This window comes from Phocoena phocoena, chromosome 4 (genome assembly GCF_963924675.1).
Source record: "Phocoena phocoena chromosome 4, mPhoPho1.1, whole genome shotgun sequence".
NCBI classification, from domain to species: Eukaryota; Metazoa; Chordata; class Mammalia; order Artiodactyla; family Phocoenidae; genus Phocoena; species Phocoena phocoena.
Genome location: NC_089222.1, coordinates 39,790,478 through 39,810,677, shown reverse-complemented (window position 1 = coordinate 39,810,677; position 20,200 = coordinate 39,790,478). Strand labels below are relative to the sequence as shown.

Below are 20,200 nucleotides of genomic sequence, written 5' to 3'. Positions count from 1 at the left end.
AGAGTCCATATAGAGGACCCAAAAGAAAGAGGTTTAGCTTTAAAATTCTCCCCAGAGAGCCAGCATTGTACTCAAGTCTAGAAAGCCCACATGCAACATACTTCAGCTAGGCTTAAACATACCACCCTCTCAAAATTAACATTCAACTACTGTCTGCTTAACATCTGCTCAAACATGGCAAGTTGCTGTGATATTGTTAGACTCTAACTGATAGCTTTCTTCTTACTAAATATTATTGGGGATAAATAATAGTCATTCAAATATAAATGTGTAACTGATGCTAAAACAAATAACTTACATTTTCTAAAAGTAATTTACTTAATAGTTCTCTTTAGGAAGCACTAGTATATCTTTTTGGATTAACACAAAGTGCAAAATCATGCTCATTATTGGAAACTGGGAGTTAAATTAACATTATCAATTTGATTTTGCATTAAAGGTATTAAATTTTATGTAAAATTTCTGAAGAAATGTGGTTTTGCAGAAACCACATTTGATGAAAAAAAGGTTTTAACCAATGCCCAAGTCAATGAAACTATTTGATTATATACATTTGTTTCTTTTAAAAAGCACAAGAATTCTTAATTCTTGATAACTTCTTTTAACTGTATATGTATGGTGGTATGAGGAGGATGTTTGACCCAATATCTCTTCTTTAATTACCTCACAAAGCCACTCTGGTGATGCCATAAAAAACTACTTCCACTCCTCCTGGCTAATGTTTATAGAACGCTCAGTTATATGTTAGGTGCTGTTCTAAAAACTTTATTACGTTAATTTATTTAGTTTTCATTAAAACTCTAAAAGTATATATTCTCATTCCCATTTCATAAATGAAAAAACTGAGGTTGAACAAGGTTTAACAATTTTCCCATGGTTTTGTCAGTAAATAATGGATCTGGGAATAGCACCCAGGCCATCTGACTTCAGAACCTGACCACCATACTCTATTGCTTTTCATACTAATTGCAAACATTTATTGAATGCTTACTATGTACCAGGTACTATTCTAAGTGTTTTACAAATGTTAGCACACTTAAAGTCCATAACAACCCCATTAGTTATGTACTATTAGTATCTCAATTTTATAGATGAGGAAACTAAAGAAGAGCAAAGGGGAAGTGATCTGCTCAAGCTCACAAAGTTAGTGAACGAAACTGGATATGAATCTAGACTAACCAACACACAACCAAGCAGAAGCCTACATGGGGAAAAAAGAAGTCTGAAAACTATTTATTTATATGAAATAGAAGTTAACTTTTTAATCACTTGCTCTGTTTTTATAGGTTTGCCCTACATGAAAGCCTCTCTCACAATAAATCAACCTATTTCTTGGAGCCAGAGATCAGTGGTCAGAAGCCTATGGAGCAAAACCTGTGTCGACATTAAATCAGGGTTGCAGAATGGCTTTCTATGCTCCCCAGAAACAGCACAACATTATCATGGCAATTTCATTTGTAATTCTCAGAACTACAAATATTTAAAGCTAGATTGGACTTCAGAGAAGTACTGGGACTTACAAGATTAGATGGCTATGAAGAGAAAGGTTTAGGACTTGGCTTCCAGGTACTTAATGGGTAACTAAGAGAAGAAAATCCAAGTTTAACATGCTGCAGAATAACTGGGATGGAGTGAGGCACTTATGGCTTATTCCCCAAAACAGCTTCTTTCCTTGATATAGTGTTCTTACATGTGTAACTCTTCTGTGTTTTACAATACTTAATTAGCTTCTATCCCAGCAAGGGTCACTGAAATGCATGTCCATAGTTGGGGTGAAGAAGAAAACACTGGTAATCACAGAACATTACCCTAGATTTTTCAAAGTTCTCAGAAATATAGCTACTATGATCACCCTAATAGTTAAGGAAAAGAACTTGTATTCTGAATAAAACTTTAATTCTTTTGTATTATCAATTAAAAACAACTCATTTCAGAATCAAAGGCTTGCTTGAGGATAGAAATTATTTTATTATAAGGTAATTGTAGCATTATGCCTAGCAAAACAAGATATGTATTTGGTAATGTTTTCTATCACCCTTCTTTCTGCTGAACGTAACTCAGGGATTTAACCTATGGATAGAAATAGCTCAGGAGTCAGAAATCATTGGATTTAAGTCCTGGTTTTCCCACTTACTAGGTATGTGATCTTTTACAAGTCATTTAAGCTTTTGGGATATTTGTAAAATGGAGTTAATTAGCTCTCCATGCAGTGATGTGAGTCAAATGATAAAAGATTTATGAAAATGCTTTGAAAACTGTAAAGCACAATAAAAAGTGCTGTAGATATTATTTAGAAAATGAAATATTACACAGAAATTTTATGATCAAGGGGATTTACCATACATGCATTAAATAAACTATTTCTCTTATAACATTAGAGATATAATTTTAAAGGTTGCAGGTGTCAATAATTCTATTAAAAGTAAAATATTAAGGAGATAAAATATTAAGGAATATTTTTAGATTTCTCTAAAAATATTTTTAGAGAAAATTGTCTTGAAACTATGTTCTGAGAAGTGTCATTTTTTCACGGTGATGAAAAATATTTATGTTTTGGAAAAATCTCTCCTCTAAATTCTTCTTCAGACCTATGAGCATATGGAGCATAAGATGACATTGTGTTTTTGTGGAAAATCAACTAATGTGTGGAATGATGCTAACAAGTCAAACAACAGTGACAGCAAAAATGATGGAGATGAGTCTTTAAGTAAACTCATTATCTTCCTTCTTCCTCCTGTGTGATAATCACATTTTGTTACCTCTTCTGTCATGTACTACCTTCAAGTTTAAGATTAAAAAGTTAGATTATTGCCATGTATCTTCTACTTTTGCAGCCAGGGAACTTTTCAATATATTTATTTAAAATTCACCAAAGAGTGGTTTAAATGAGCACACCAGCATCCAAAGGCTTAATTTTCAGTTACCCAGAACATTATTTCACAGTGACTTACTCACCAAAGATTAATAGCTAGAATTCTATTTGGCATAGTGACACTCACTACAGGCGCTATTAAAACTCCTGGGAAAGATCCAGAAGTTTTTAGATATGGTTCCTGACCTTCAGACATTTATTATTTCATTGGGAAAATAGGTCCAACACTCATGAAATAAATATTAATATCAGCAGTATGTGAGTAAATACCAACATGAATGGTGTGCATAGAATAAAAGAAAAAGAATTCAAAGGAGAACAGAAAGATTACATGATGTAATGGTCAGAGAAATCACATGGCAATGTTATCTGAGATGCATATTGAAGTGTTTAGAGAGAGAAAGAGGAAGGAGAAAGATATTTCTAGAGGAGAAAATAATCACAAGCAAAAATTCCCAGGTAGAAAAGAACATGAGTAACTCAAAGAATAATGAGAAGAAGTATAAAAATGAATTCTAAGAAAAAAAGTTAGAGAAGTCTGTGAATCCACCATACAGAACCTTGGAACCTTAAGCACAGAAGTATAAAACTGATCTTGTAAGCAATCTAGATCCAGTGAATAATTTTGAGCAAAGGAGCAGCATGATCAAGTGGTGGGTGAGAAAGAATCATCTAGCAATGGTACTCACCAGAAGCAATATGGAAATAAAAATTTTCTGGTGGCTACCATCTGCCAGACTCTGGGCTAGATACTTCACTTATAATATATATCTTCACAACAATCCTATAAGGTAATCATCATCTTCTCCCCTTACAGACTAGGAAATAATGGTGTAGGGAAATCCTTAAAACCTAAATATTGATACTGTCAAATAGGTAACTTAAATATGCAACATGGTCTAGTTGAGACAATAGGGGGCTATACTTTTATACTGCTGGTGGGAATGTAATATGGTTCAGCCGCTGTGGAAAAATCTGGTCGTTTTACAAAAAGTTAAACCAAGAATTTACCAAATGACCCTATAATTATACTCCTAGGTGTATACCCCTCAAAGTTACAAATGGTTACTCAAACAAGTACATATATATGTGCATGTTCAAAGCTACACTGTTCACAATAGCCAAAAGGTGGAAAAAAAACCCAAATTTCCATCAATAGATGAATGGATAAACAAATGGCGTGTGTGTAAACACACAAACACACACACACACACATACACACACATATATATATACATTCAGCCATAAAATGTATTCTGTGGAATATTATACATAATGTGCATATATTATGTATTATTATGTATATATATTGTGTATTATTATGTATATATTATATTATGTGTATATTAATATATTATGTATATATTATATACATAATACAAATGTATTATGTGGAATGTATTATGTGGAATATTATTCAGCCATAAAAAGGAATAAAATACTGACACAGGCTACAACATGGCTATACCTCCAAAACATGCTAAATGAAAGAGGCTAGACACACAAGGTCACACACTGTATGATTCCCTTTATATGAAATATGCAGAATAGATAAATCCACAGAGATAGAGGGCAGGTTGATGGTTGCAGTTGCCAGGAGCTGAAGGTAAGGTGAGGGGAGAGAAATTGCCTAATAGGTAATAGGTTTTACTTTGGAAATGTTTTTAAACTAGATAGAGGTGGTGGTTAGAGCTTTGTGGATGTATTTAATGCCACTGAATTGTCACTTTAAACAGTTGTGTTTTATTTTGTCTTATGTGAATTTCACCTCAATAAATTACTTCTAAAAAGTAAAGAACTACAGTAAACTAGAAAAATATACACATCTGCCATATTCCATTTAAAAAAAAAAACATTTTGGCTAAACAATAAACATCAAACTACTGAAGGTCACAGAATGAGTGAGCAGTGGAAGCAGGCTTAGAGCCCTTCCACTATTCACCACCCTTTCTCTGGAGAAGAGACAGAATTGAAGCAAAAGACCAACTAGGAGGTAATGGATTAAACTTTGGGTGGATTGTTTGGTGTCCAGACTAAGGAGTTGGCAGTGGGAAAGATAATAGAGGGATAACTATAAAAAATATTTCAAAATAAGTTATTAATTCTAGGTGAATGACTGCCTATAAAGAAGTCAAAGATAAACATTTCAAGGTTTTGAATCTTAATGAATGTGAGAATGGTAAAAGTATTTTTTAAATGAAAAGAAAGAAGTCATGGCCAAGAGGATTTTTAATTGGATTTACTCAATATCATAAAGTAAATCATTATCTGAAGTTATATTGATAACTTAAAGATTCAATCTTACAAATTTATATAGTTTTACAAGCTTGAGTCCTCCAGCATTTGGAAAAAACAAAACGTCTTAGACATAACCTTAACTTCACATCACCTTCAAATTAAAAGTTAAACAAGAGACATGAAACTTCATTTCAATTGCATTTTGGCAATGAACATGAAAAAAGATTCTATCTAAATCTGAAGATTTAGCATAGCAAAATATAAAAATGTTAACAGTTTAGTATATACAAAATATGATCATAACAAATACAATAAAATCTCTGACTTCAAATTCAAGGTACATGGTTACATTTTGCTTTATGTATTTTACTCATACATATGTCTTTCAAAATCATACCGCTAGTAATTATGGCAAATGTTATTAAATATATTTTAATTCCAAACCAAGGCCATGATTAACATTCACTAATAAATCAATAACAATGCAATGGTAATATATAAAACTTTCTTCTGGGACCCACAATTAGAGTAAAAGACTAAGTCTAGTCAGCAAGATTTCTACATATGAACCCTATCTACCAGATTATGGTAACTATAAGGCTAAAATAAATCCTGGCTCAAGAATCTAGCATACAGCCTTAAGTTCTTCCCTATACCCAATTTTAAGGCCCCAAAGTTGAGGGTGTTTTCCCTGGGAACTCAAGTAAACTCCAATGAGACAGAATGGGAACTACCAGGCCTTCTTATCCAGCCACCTCAATCTTAGGACCAGGCTAGACTTTATCCATGAGCCTTATCAGACTGAGCTCAAGTTCTTATTCCCCCCTACTTTATTTTGCTTGTTTGTTTATTTTTAACAATACAATGAATACCTTGATTCATCACTGAAACAGGGATCCAGAACCTTGAGAATAAGTTCTATATTTGCTTAGCATTCCCCTATATCCATCTATCTGCTTCTCCTCTCCAAGGCCACAGGTTCTCATTAATTACAGTAATATATGTTTTTCAAAGGGGTATAATATGTTATTTCATGTTACAAAGCAATATAGTCATAGAAATGGCATCAAAAAGCAAAATCTGGTTAAAATGGTTTCTTAACCAGTGACAATGGTTACAACACAATCCTTTTGTAAAACAATTTAGCAAGAATGTATAAAAAGCCACTCTACATATTAACACCCTCTAATCTCATAAACTCATTTCTGTAGTAATCAATTCCAAGAAAATAAGCTAAACTACGGAAAACACTATTTGTAACAGGATGTGCATAACAGTATTATGGGTAAGAGGGAAAAGCTAGAGACAATGTAAATGTTCAATAAGAAGAAAATGATTAAATAAATAATCCTACATCTAGCTAAGGTCTGTCCTTTGCTTATGGGGGGCAATGTTAAGTTTTTTAATTTGAAAATTGTCATAATATTTTGCATGTTTGTCAAATTCACAGAATCTCCCTATTTATCCTTAATAGAATTTAGAATGTTAAATTAAAAAATGAGGAGTGACAGCTGGGACCAATATAAGCAAGTTATACACTGAGGTCCGCACTGTCAGATCTGTTTTATAATATGCTTTTTGTGACCACCTAGAGGGGTGGAATAGGGAGGGTGGGAGGGAGACGCAAGAGGGAGGAGATATGGGGATATATGTATATGTATAGCTGATTCACTTTGTTATAAAGCATAAACTAACACACCATTGTAAAGCAATTATACTCCATAAAGATGTTAAAAAAATATTTTTAAGGTAAAGAAAACTGTATAAAACTATGAAATACAATTCTTTATAGTTGCATTAACAGAAACAAATATTTTCTGGACTAAGCACCATAAATATTTTCCTTTAAAGCAAGAGTTTGTCAGTACTCAAGTAATGAACCAGGAAATATTTCTTCTAAGCAAAATGCCATTAAAGAATGAATATATATTATATAAATAACAGAGAATCGTATTAACTAGCTTTATCCTATAGTATATTTATTGGAGAGTCAAAATTTGAAAAACCTAATAGTAAGCAAAATTTTAGTATATCATGTTTTCTATGTAATTAAAGATAAAATGAGTAAGATCAATACATAAAGATAAGTGACTTTTAAAGTAATATGAAGTGGTATAGAGATTCACAGTCAACATATTAATTTTTATACAGTAAGTTACTTCAATTAGTGATTTATGAAGCTAGTAAATCATTTATACTGGTGTTCCCAATCTTTAGACTGTAGACACACTGGGTAGGAATAAAAGGAGCTAATGTAAGAAACCCTTGAATTAATATGCATACATGTATTTTTGCAATGAATATTAAAATATAACTACCATCATTTGGTAGTGTGAAATTACTTTTGATGTCAAAATAGAATTCTCATTTTCCAGTTGGAAATTATGAACTCTTTACAGATCCTTAGAAAGTAAATAATTTTAAGAAACATGTACTCCTTTGGTAATATTATTCTAACCCTACCTCATGCTTGATCTTGATAACTTATTATTTGAATGTAATATATATTTTTAAAAACCACATTAAGATTCAGAGTAAAATATCAGTACTTGGAAAAGGTAACATGGATCTCTTATGTTTTTAAAAAGTAAAGTATTTAATGTGTACATGAATCTGGGTATTATAATCTAAAATCAAAGAAAGAATTATTGTACAATTGAGATATTAAAACATACAGATTTTTAAGATTAGATGGTATCCAGACGAATAGTCCAATGAGTTAGTCTAATGTAACTGGAAGAATTATTAAACATTTATCTCATTTCCTTTAGAGCAAAACCTTGATCTAAAAATCACACCTTATATAAATATTAAATCAAAATGATCACAGCCTCAAATATAAAATGTAGAAGTATAAAATTCTTCTTAAACATGCCACTAAAAGCACAGTCCGTAAAAGACAAAAATCAATAAACTGGACTTCATCAAAATTAAAACTAAAATCGAAGCCAGTTTCATAATAAGAAGGTAAAGAATGACCTTTTAACATCACACTATAGCAATAAATATTTGAGGTAAAATATGGCCATACAAAGATCTCACAAATTTGTGAGGCTATATGAAAATAGGTGTTTTGCTCTTTGACCCATCTGTAAGCGTGCTAGGATTTATTTCACATATTTTCATTTAAATAAAGTTAATTATTAACACTTACCAGCAGCTTCAAGAACCAGTTGTAGTCTTGCTTTGGCCTGTTCAGCTGGTGGCTAAAAATCAACCATAAAAGACACTTACAAGGTAGTTTTAACAGAGCTTTAAATTAATGCATTATTATGTGAGTATCAGAAAATTTAGAGAACTTTGTCATAATCAGTATTAATATCCACCCACATCTTAACAAAATTCCATCACAGCAGCTCTACCAATCTACTCTCTCACCCTAGTAATCAAATCACACTTTTCATTATTATGATTCAAGAATGAAGTTCTTCCTTTTTCTTTTTTTTTTTTTTACTGGAATAGCTTTTATTTGTTATCCAACATGTACCAGTCAGCAACAGCCTAAATACATATAATTTAATAAGGAGGCAAAACCCACACATTTAACAACATACTCTCAAGCTGTGTTGTTTCTTTGCATATGGAAACATGCAAAATGACCTATTAGAATTTAAATAGCAACTTAAAGTCCAATACCTCAGGCAAATTATATCCTAAAACCAAATATTTTCTGCTTTCCTTACAGTATTTGAAAGGAGCAATTGTGATAAAGATAGGACACAATATGAGTTACTGCTTTCAATTCCTACTAACTGTCCTAAAATTATTCTCTCAATGAACTTTGATTCAATACAGTTGATAATGTTGAAACTACTTTCCTACCAGTGACCTTATTCTGAGATTTTTGGATATGTTGATGGTATCCAAACAGTAAAATGGATTGTATCAAGGTTATGATCTTTATGAAAGACTTGTTAAAAACTGTTTTTAATACTTAAGACTTTACATTTCTTAAGATGTCAGTAAGTGACTAAATAATCTCATGTTTATATACGATACCATCATTTGAGAATTAACATTTTACAAGATATATTTGAATGTTTTGCTATTTGTGAAAAAACAGCCTGAATGAAAAGAATTACATAACTGGATATGGAAAGAAGATGTTGTGCTCAGAAAAGTTTAAGAATTTGAATGGTACTTCTGAATAAACTGTAAGAAACAGGATAGGAGAGTGGTAGATGAGACAGGAAAGAAGACAGGGCTAGCCTTTTATACCATAGAAGAGGGATTAACAAACTATGACTTAACCTGGTTTTGTAAATAAGTTTTATGGGAACATAGCCATGCCCATTGGTTTATATACTGTCCATGGTTGCTTTTGTGCTCAACTCAACAACAGCAGAGTCAATTATTTGCGGCAGGACTCTTATGGCCAGCAAAGTCTAAAATATTTACTATGTAGATCTTTAAGGAAAAGATTGTTGACCCCTGCCATATAAGATGGAGAGACTTGGAAGAATGTGAAATAGTGGGGTGACAAGATGAGATCTGCACTCTGACACATCATTCTAGCAATATACTTGAGGATGAACTGCAAAGAATGTGACAGAAGGCAAGGAGCTCAGTTAGGGAGCAATTAAAGAACTCCAGATGAGAGACGATGAGGGCCTGGGGAGGAGCAGTAGCAGTAAGTTTGGACAGGAAGAACTAGATTTGAGAAACATTTAATTGGTAACATGAAAGGACTGATTGGATATGAGAGAAGGAGGAGTTGACAAACAAAAAGAATATTTTATGTCATATGTTTGTAGAAAAAAATGTACGTAAGTGTGCTTTATAAAGTTATCAATATTAAAAATGTGACATCAAATTAAAATATCATAGCAAAATATCAATAGAAGACTGTGACATCTACTGAATATGATCTCTCTAACAGTTATAAAGGAAACTGCCAAGCAATTAACAGGAACATTTATAATGATGAAAGGCAAATGACATTTGACATCAGTATCAGGGAGCATAGTGAGTGTGCAGAACTGCGGAGCACATGGCCCAGCTAAAGAAAGCAGCTGGTACTCAGCACCAACTCAGTGTTGTCATGCAGAAATGCAAATCAAGGGTTATAAAACTTCTTGATTTTTTTCCTGAGACTTTAAGTCACCATAAAGACAAATACTGTGTGGAACAAACAGTACTTCTCAGAGCTAGATTCAATCCCCAAACAGACAGTCTGTGATCTCTGTCATCTACTTAACAAACACAGTAGAAACATGATATTGCTACTTTGTGCAACATAGCATAACTAGAATGGCAAGAAGGAAATAATGTTCTGACTAGCAGATCTCAAGCAAGCACAGAATTATGAAGTATACATTTCAGAGTATCCTAGTAAGCAGTGACGTTTGATAGAAAAATGTGAGAAACTTTATTGGTTAAGATATTTCATGGGAAAGTTATAGGTATTTCATAAGATTATTTTTACCAAATAAGAAATATTTAAAACAAATATACAAAGTGATGAGTACCCATATTCAGTAAAATATTAACAATATTGTTAAAGTCTCTTAACCCACAAAACCCCCTCCATAGCAGCTCCCTCTCTCCCCCAGTTAAAATCCATGTCTTAAAAATATGGTGATTACCGTCCCTAAAGAGTCTTAATGGTTGATGATTATGATAAAAACACCTGTTAAGACATATTTATATTTTATTAATTCCTCTAACAATCTATAATACAGGATTCATGTTTCAAAGATAAAGAAAACCATGGAATAAGAGTAGTTTCCTAACTTGCCTTTACTAGTAAATGATAGGCTGAAATTAAGAACTTCTGACTCCAAATCTCAGGATTCTTCTAACTACATCACTAGGATATTCATGAATTCAAAGCAATTAATTTCACAGATATAAAAGCATACGGATAGATTTTTGATTCTGTTCAAAAAAAAATCTATCCAAGATAGTACATTTGCCTATACAAATATAACTTCCTAAATTATTTGTGAAATATAGGGATCAATTCCAACTATGGGAACAAACACATTGTTAGATTTGCCAGACTTTTAAAAGTAATTTGTCTTTTATAAGTATTTTTGCTCTTAAAAATATTTGATTCATTTCACAAGCATTTTTCTTGGATAGGGTATTCAGATACACATGTTCTCTCACTTTTTTCCCACCTGCAAATATCTTTCTTTCGCCACAACTGGTGAATAATTTGAATGGATATGGGATTCTCAGTTGCAGTCTTTTTCTCTCAGTCATTTGCCCTTCAAATTCTTTCCAAGTGCTCCTCCACAGTGTTTCAGCCTTGAGTTTGTCCCAGAGAGGGAAAGCATCACAACAGGTCACTTGGCTGAAACCCTCCAGGTCCCACCTGCCTATCTGCATCAGTAGCTGCTTGACTCAGAAAAAGTAGATAAGCTGGAGCTGGAAATGGAGAGGAGGCAGCCTGATTTATGTTGCCATCATTCTGATTGCCAGTTATAGTTACTTTTTAAGAAAAGATTAAGAAGAAAGAAGAAACAGAATATACAGTTAAAAGAACATTTTTCTACTAATCCATTTTTAGTTAGGTATCATCATACTAAGCTGACTTAGACTGAAAAAACCTTTGGGGCCTGAGTGCCAAAATTTCTAATGCTTTAGCTATTTTAGAGTGTATCAGACTCCAGGGATTGGTATGAATTCCATCTAAAACTGGTAAATGGTACTAATGTTATTCAGAGCCAAAAAAAAAAATACTTTATGAAATAAATAAGAAGCTAGCATCAAATACAAATGCATGGAATATAGCAATTTCTCAAAATAAGAACTGATAAATGAGGACATATTTAAGAACACAATGTCACAATTATATTGTATGAAGCAATCTTATGGAGAAAAAATTGTATTCTATTAAAAACTAATATTCTTACGGGAATAAAATCTGTAGAAAATACAAATACATGGAGGCTAAATAATACACTGCTAAATAACCAAGAGATCACTGAAGAAAACAAAGAGGAGATCAAAAAATACCTAGAAAAAAGTGACAATGAAAACATGATGACACAAAACCTACGGGATGCAGCGAAAGCAGTTCTAAGAGGGAAGTTTATAGCAATACAATCCTACCTCAAGAAACAAAAAAAATCTCAAATAAACAACCTAAACTTACACCTAAAGCGATTAGAGAAAGAAGAACAAAAAAACCCCAAAGTTAGCAGAAGGAAAGAAATCATAAAGATCAGATCAGAAAAAAATGAAAAACAAATAAAGGAAACAAGAGCAAATATCAATAAAGCTAAAAGCTGGTTCTTTGAGAAGATAAACAAAATTGATAAACCATTAACCAGACTCATCAAGAAAAAAAGGGAGAAGACTCAAATCAACAGAATTAGAAATGAAAAAGGAGAAGTAACGACTGACACTGCAGAAATACAAAGGATCATGAGAGATTACTACAAGCAACTATATGCCAATAAAATGGACAACCTGGAAGAAATGGACAAATTCTTAGAAAAGCACAACCTTCTGAGACTGAACCAGGAAGAAACAGAAAATATAAACAGACCAATCACAAGCATTGAAATTGAGACTGTGATTAAAAATCTTCCAACAGGGCTTCCCTGGTGGCACAGGGGTTGAGAGTCTGCCTGCCGATGCAGGGGACACAGGTTCGTGCCCCGGTCTGGGAAGATCCCACATGCCGTGGAGCAACTGGGCCCGTGAGCCATGGCCGCTGAGCCTGCGCGTCTGGAGCCTGTGCTCCGCAACGGGAGAGGCCACAACAGTGAGAGGCCTGCGTACCGCAAAAAAAAAAAAAAAAAAAAATCTTCCAAGAAACAAAAGCCCAGGACCAGATAGCTGCACAGGTGAATTCTATCAAACATTTAGAGAAGAGCTAACACCTATCCTTCTCAAAGTCTTCCAAAATATAGCAGAAGGAGGAACACTCCCAAACTCATTCTATGAAGGCCACCATCACCCTGATACCAAAACCAGACAAAGATGTTACAAAAAAAGGCCAATATCACTGATGAACATAGATGCAAAAATCGTCAACAAAATACTAGCAAACCGAATCCAACAGCACATTCAAAGTATCTACACCATGATCAAGTGGGGTTTATCCCAGGAATGCAAGGATTCTTCAATATACGCAGATCAATGTGATACACCATACTAACAAAGTGAAGGATAAAAACCATGTAATCATCTCAACAGATGCAGAAAAAGCTTTCAACGAAATTCAACATCCATTTACGCTAAAAAATCCTCCAGAAAGTAGGCATAGAGGGAACTTACCTCAACATAATATAGGGCATATATGACAAACCCACAGCCAACACTGCTCTCAATGGCGAACAACTGAAACCATTCCCATTAAGATCAGGAACAAGACAAGGTTGCCCACTCTCACCACTATTATTTTTTTTTAATCTTTTATATTTTGCGGTATGCGGGCCTCTCACTGTTGTGGCCTCTCCCGTTGCGGAGCACAGAGACTCTGGACACGCAGGCTCAGCAGCAAAGGCTCACGGGCCCAGCCGCTCCACGGCATGTGGGATCTTCCTGGACCGGGGCACGAACCCGCGTCCCCTGCATCGGCAGGCGGACTCTCAACCACTGCGCCACCAGGGAAGCTCCTCACCACTATTATTCAACATAGTTTTGGAAGTTTCAGTCACAGCAGTGAGACGAAAAAGAAATAAAAGGAATCCAAATCGGAAAAGAAGAAGTAAAGCTGTCACTGTTTGCAGATGACATAATACTATACATAGAAAATCCTAAAGATGCTACCAGAAAACTACCAGATCTAATCAATGAATTTGGTAAAGTAGCCAGATACAAAATTAATGCACAGAAATCTCTTGAATTCCTATACACCAATGATGAAAAATATGAAAGAGGAATTAAGGAAACACTCCCATTTACCATTGCAACAAAAAGAATAAAATACCTAGGAATAAACCTACCAAAGGAGAAAAAAAAAAGACCTGTATGCAGAAAACTACAAGACACTGATGACAGAAATTAAAGATGATACAAACAGATGGAGAGATATACCATGTTCTTGGATTGGAAGAATCAACATTGTGAAAATGACTATACTACCCAAAGCAATCTATAGATTCAATGCAATCTCTATCAAACTACCAATGGCATTTTTCACAGAAGCAGAACAAAAAATTTTACAATTTGTATGGAAACAGAAAAGACCCTGAATAGCCAAAGCAATCTGGAGAAAGAAAAATGGAGCTGGAGGAATCAGGCTCCCTGATTTCAGACTATACTACAAAGCTACAGTAATCAAGACAGTATGGTACTGGCACAAAAACAGAAATATAGATCAATGGAACAGGATAGAAAGCCCAGAGATAAAAAAAATAAATAAATAAAAAGATAAAAAAAAGAAAAAAAGATAAAAAAAAAAAAGAAAGCCCAGAGATAAACCCACGCACATATGGTCACCTTATCCTTGATAAAGGAGGCAAGAATATACAATGGAGAAAAGACAGTGTCTTCAATAAATTGTGCTGGGAAAACTGGACAGCTACATGTAAAAGAATGAAATTAGAACACTCCCTACACCATATACAAAATAAACTCAAAATGGATTAAAGACCTAAATGTAAGGCCAGACACTATCAAACTCTTAGAGGAAAACATAGGCAGAACACTCTATGACATACATCACAGCAAGATCCTTTCTGACCCACCTCCTAGAGAAATGGAAATAAAAACAAAAATAAGCTAATGGGACCTCATGAAACTTCAAAGCTTTTGCACAGCAAAGGAAAACATAAACAAGATGAAAAGACAACCCTCAGAATGGGAGAAAATATTTGCAAATGAAGCAAGTGACAAAGGATTAATCTCCAAAATTTACAAGCAGCTCATGCAGCTCAATAACAAAAAAACAAACAACCCAATCCAAAAATGGGCAGAAGACCTAAATGGACACTTCTCCAAAGAAGATATACAGATTGCCAACAAACACATGAAAGAATGCTCAACATCATTAATCATTACAGAAATGCAAATCAAAAGTAAAATGAGATATCATGTCATACCAGTCAGAATGGCCATCATCAAAAAATCTACAAACAATAAATGCTGGAGAGGGTGTGGAAGAAAGGGAACACTCTTGCACTGTTGGTGGGAATGTACATTGATACAGCCACTATGGAGAATAGTATTGAGGTTCCTTAAAAAACTAAAAATAGAACTACCATATGACCCAGCAATCCCACTACTGGGCATATACCCTGAGAAAACCATAATTCAAAAAGAGGCATGTACCACAGTGTTCACTGCAGCTCTATTTACAATAGCCAGGACATGGAAGCAACCTACGTGTCCATCAACAGATGAATGGATAAAGAAGATGTGGCACATATACACAATGGAATATTACTCAGTCATAAAAAGAAACGAAATTGAGTTTTTGTAGTGAGGACCTAGAGTCTGTCATACAGAGTGAAGTAAGTCAGAAAGAGAAAAACAAATACCATATGCTAACACATATATACGGAATCTAAAAAAAAAAAATGGTTCTGAAGAACGTAGGGGCAGGACAGGAATAAAGACGCAGATATGGAGAATGGATTTGAGGACATGGGGAGGGGGAACGGTAAGCTGGGAAAAAGTGAGAGAGTGTCATGGACTAATATATACTACCAAATGTAAAATAGCTAGTGGGAAGCCGCCACATAGCACAGGGAGATCAGCTTGGTGCTTTGTGACCACCTAGGGGGTAGGATAGGGAGTGTGGGAGGGAGACGCAAGAGGGAGGAGATATGGGGATATATGTATATGTATAGCTGATTCACTTTGTTATAAAGCAGAAAGTAACACACCATTGTAAAGCAATTATACTCCAATAAAGATGTTAAAAAATAATAATATTCCTTAAATCAAAATTAGTAATGCATAATTAGAAAAATATTACCAAAACTGAATTACACAGAATATAAATGTTGTTCCCTTAAAAAATAAATATTAGCAATGACATTGATAGAACAACTGTAAGTACAGTATGAATTTTTACTATAAGATTTTATATCACATAGGGCTTAAACTTTCTAAATTAATAGGGGTCCTTTTTTGGGGAGGAGGGGTTTGGTAGTCTTTCTATTGCCATGGATGCTACAGAACTGCCCTGCTCCCTCCCCTCCCCTTGGTAGCCAAGTATACCTACATAACTCCATTGGTAAGCCCTAGTTTTAGAGAAGAAAGTGGTTTCTTAGGAAGAAACAAAAGCTCCTAAGATGAAACCAAAAGAAAGGTCAGTCTCTTGATGACTTGTGGAGGTGACCAACCTCAGTGTCTAGACTTTTTCCTTCAACTTTGATTTTGCTCTTATTTAGTCCAATACCCTGAGTTCCTTACAAATAGACTGACTGCATGTCTAGATTCTCAAAATACTGCCAAAGCTAACATTCCAAACCAGCACAATCCTCTGAGCCATGACCATAAAAAAAAAAAGAGAAGCAAAAAGAAGCCTATCCTTACAAAAACCAGTTTACACACTGAACTATTTAAACTATTTGCTCACTCTTCTCACTTCCATTCATATTTAGCTTCCTAACCACTGGCCACCCCTATGGAAATTCTGTAAGTTGATGAAGCTACAGCCATTCCAGCTGCCAACCACACTTTTGGCTTTGTTGATGACAGGGAAATATAAAGTCTGAAAGAAAGACTGGCTGAGCAAGGAGAGAACTCAGGCTTAGAAACAACATTTCACAAAATAAAATTAGGACTGCATTATATGGTTTTCAGCTATTACTCTCAATTTTATATTATCATATGCTCTTTTTATACAAAAAAATATATACAGAGAGGATTCTGGAACATGGCAGAGTAATAAGCACCAGGAATCCATCTCCCCATCTAGACAATAATTACACTGGCAGAATCTGTCTGACATAACTCTTTTAGAACGCTGGATTCTTTTGAAGGCTTGCAAACTACCAGGGGAAGATGTGGAGGGTAAATTGCGGTTAATTTTGGTCAATTTCAGCTATTAGCACAGTAGCAATTACCCATCCCCTACCCCCAGCCACGTGACAAGCAACAGTGCACCTGTTCCTAGAGCAGCTTGCACACAGCTCAAGTGTTGGCAAGAATGTGGAGAAATTGGAACCATTATGTACTGTTGATGGGAATTAAAATGATACAGGGTTGTGGAAAACAATAAGGCAGTTCCTCAAAAAATTAAAAAACAGAATTACCATATGATCTAACAATTCCACATCTGGGTACATACCCCAAAGAATTGGAAGCAGGGTCTTGAAGAGATATTTGTACACCCATGTTCATAGAAGCATTATTCATAAGAGCTGAAATGGAAACACCTAAGTGTCCACCGATGAATGAATGGATAAGCAAAATGTGGTATAAACATACACTGAAATATTATTCAGCCTTAAAAAGGAAGGAAATTCTATAATATGCTACAACATGGATGTGATCAGAAAAGATGTTTGATATGATTTCAATCTTCTTAAGTTTATTGAGACTTGTTTTGTGTCCCACCATATGGTCAATCCTTGTGAAAGTTCCATGTGTACCTAAGAAGAATGTGTATTCTGCTGCTGTTGTATAAAATAAAACAATTACTCAGGATATCCTGAGTCTCAAGCTCTGCCACAGAGGGTGAGGGTGGGAGAGAAGTCAGGGTTGCATGGGCACCTCTGCTGTATCTGGTGTTGTCAGGTTTGCAGTTCTGGGGAGGGGGATGGTGTCCCAGGCCCTGCTGCCACTGCAGCCCAGTTACCTGTGGCCACAGATGCCACTGTGGCCAGGAGGCCAAAGTCATGTGTGCTGCCTCCCTTGCTGCTGCTAAATGCTATGGGCCTGTGGGCACAGCTGCTGAGGCTGGAGGGCCTTAATCGCAGGCACGTCCTCTACTCTTTCCTCAGTTTTATCTCCCCTATGTGTTCTAGACCACCCATATGTAGATGTACAGAAATGAAGAATTCTCTGGCATTCTGGTATGTTGGGCAGAGTCAGCTTTGCTCAGTTGTGGATGTTTTACTGGTTGAATATTGAAGGGGAGAGACAAAGGTAATGTTTCACTCTATGCCATGATGCTGACATGACTCCAATACAGTCTCAAATTTCAAAGATCTGAAAGCATAATGAGGAAGATAATAAAAATAATAATTTAAAGAAACTACTATTTACTAAATGTTTACATTATGCGAATCATGTGTGTTACTTCTATAATTTCTTAAAATTTTCAGAGAGCTTATCAAGGTATAATGAAACCACAATAAATTACACCATTTAAAGTGTACAGTTTTATAGGTTTTGACATACTCATACAGCCATGAGCATCATTACTGTTAAGATAATGAGCATGTCCATTACTCCAAAATTTTCCACGTCCTTCTTTAATTCTTCCATGCCCCTCTGTGCCTCCATTCCACTTCCCAGTTCCCAGGCAACCACTGATCTGCTTTCTATCACTATACATTACTTTGCACTTTCTACTATGTTATATAGATGGAATCATAAGATATGTACTCTTTTATGTCTAGCTTTTAAACTCAGCATAATTATTTTGAAATTCATCCATGCTGTTGTATATATCGATATGCATTCCCTTTTACTGCTGGGTAGTATTCCATTGTAAGTAAATACTACAACTTCTTTATGCATTTACCTGTTGACAAACATTCAAACTATTTCTAGTTTCTTGGCTATTATAAAACATACTATAAACATTAAGGTAAAAGTCATTATATAAATATATGCTTTCAGATCTCTTGGGTATATATCTAGGATTGGAATGGTTGAATTGTATGGTAAACATATGTTTAACTTTTTAAGAAAATACCAAACTGTTTCCAAAGTGGTTTCATATTCCTACCAGCACTGTATAGGAGTGTCAGTTGCTCCACATCCTACTCATGACTTAGTATACCTTATTGTGGTTTTAATCTATATTTCCCTAATGATTATTGGTGTTGAGCATCTTTTCATGTGCCTATTTATTATCTCTCTCTATATATATTTGATGGTAAAATAGATGGTCAAATCTTCTGCCAATTTTTTATTAAACTGCTTTCTTATTATTGAGTTTTCAGAGTTCTTAATTATAATGAAAGTAATTTTTCACATATGAGGCCTGCAAAGTATACACACACACACACACACACACACACACACACACACGGAATTATATATTTATACTTATAAAGCCTCCCCGCCCCACCGAGTGACTTGTTTTTTCATTGTCTTAAGAGTTTCTTTTGAAGAGCAGAATTTCCTAATATTGATGAAGTCCAATTTATCAATTTCGTCTTTTATGAATCATGCTTTTGTGGCGTTATATCTGAGAAATCTTTACCTAACCCCACTTCACAAAGATTTGTCCTATGTTTATACCTAGAAGTTTTACGGTTTGTTTACATTTAGTTCTATGAAATACATTCTGTTAAGTCTGTATATGGTGCAACATATACATTGAAAAACCTTTTGTTTTTCTGTGGTTTTTATTTTTTGCTTTAAATGAGTCTATTTCTAGACTCTATGCTGTTCCATTGATCGATTTGTCAATCTTGATACTAATACCACACTGTCTTTATTTCTTTGAGTACAATTTTACATTAACTTGAAATCAGGTGGAATAACTTCTCCAAATTTTTTCTTCTCAAGTAGTTTTGGCTCCTCTAGCTCTTATGCATCCCCAGTTTCAAAATAAGCTTATCAATTTCTACCAAAAAAAAAAGTCCCTGCTAAGATTTTAGCATGGGATTGCATTGAATCTACATAGCCATTTGAGGAGAAGGGACATCCTAACAATGTTAAGTTTTAGCCCGGTATATATTTTTCTATCATTTTTACCTCTTGGCCTTTATATCTGAAATGTTTTTTTTTTTAAATAGGCAGCACATAGTTGGATTTTTCTTTTATGTAATCTGAAAAAATTCTGCCTTTTAATTAGAATGTTTAGACCAATTTACACTTAATGTAATTAATCTACCATATTGCTATTTGTTTTCTATTTGTCCCATCTGATTTTTGCTCTTTTTCTTCTTTTTCTGCGTTTTCTTAGATTGACCATATTTATAACTCCATTTTATATTCTTTGTTGGCTTATTAGCTATAATTCTTTTGTGTTATTTTGGTTGTTGCTAAGTTTGCAGTATA

The 20,200-nt window shown here is 34.3% G+C and overlaps 1 protein-coding gene across 1 annotated transcript in view; it reads right to left on the bottom strand.

Moving 5' to 3' along the window:
• The window catches only part of RSRC1 (arginine and serine rich coiled-coil 1), a 450,887-nt gene that overhangs the window by 163,492 nt on the left and 267,195 nt on the right, over nt 1–20,200 (bottom strand). Inside the window, exon 6 of the mRNA XM_065876774.1 lies at nt 8,265–8,316. Coding sequence (XP_065732846.1) covers nt 8,265–8,316 — 52 coding nt within the window. The remainder of the gene's footprint in view (nt 1–8,264; nt 8,317–20,200) is intronic.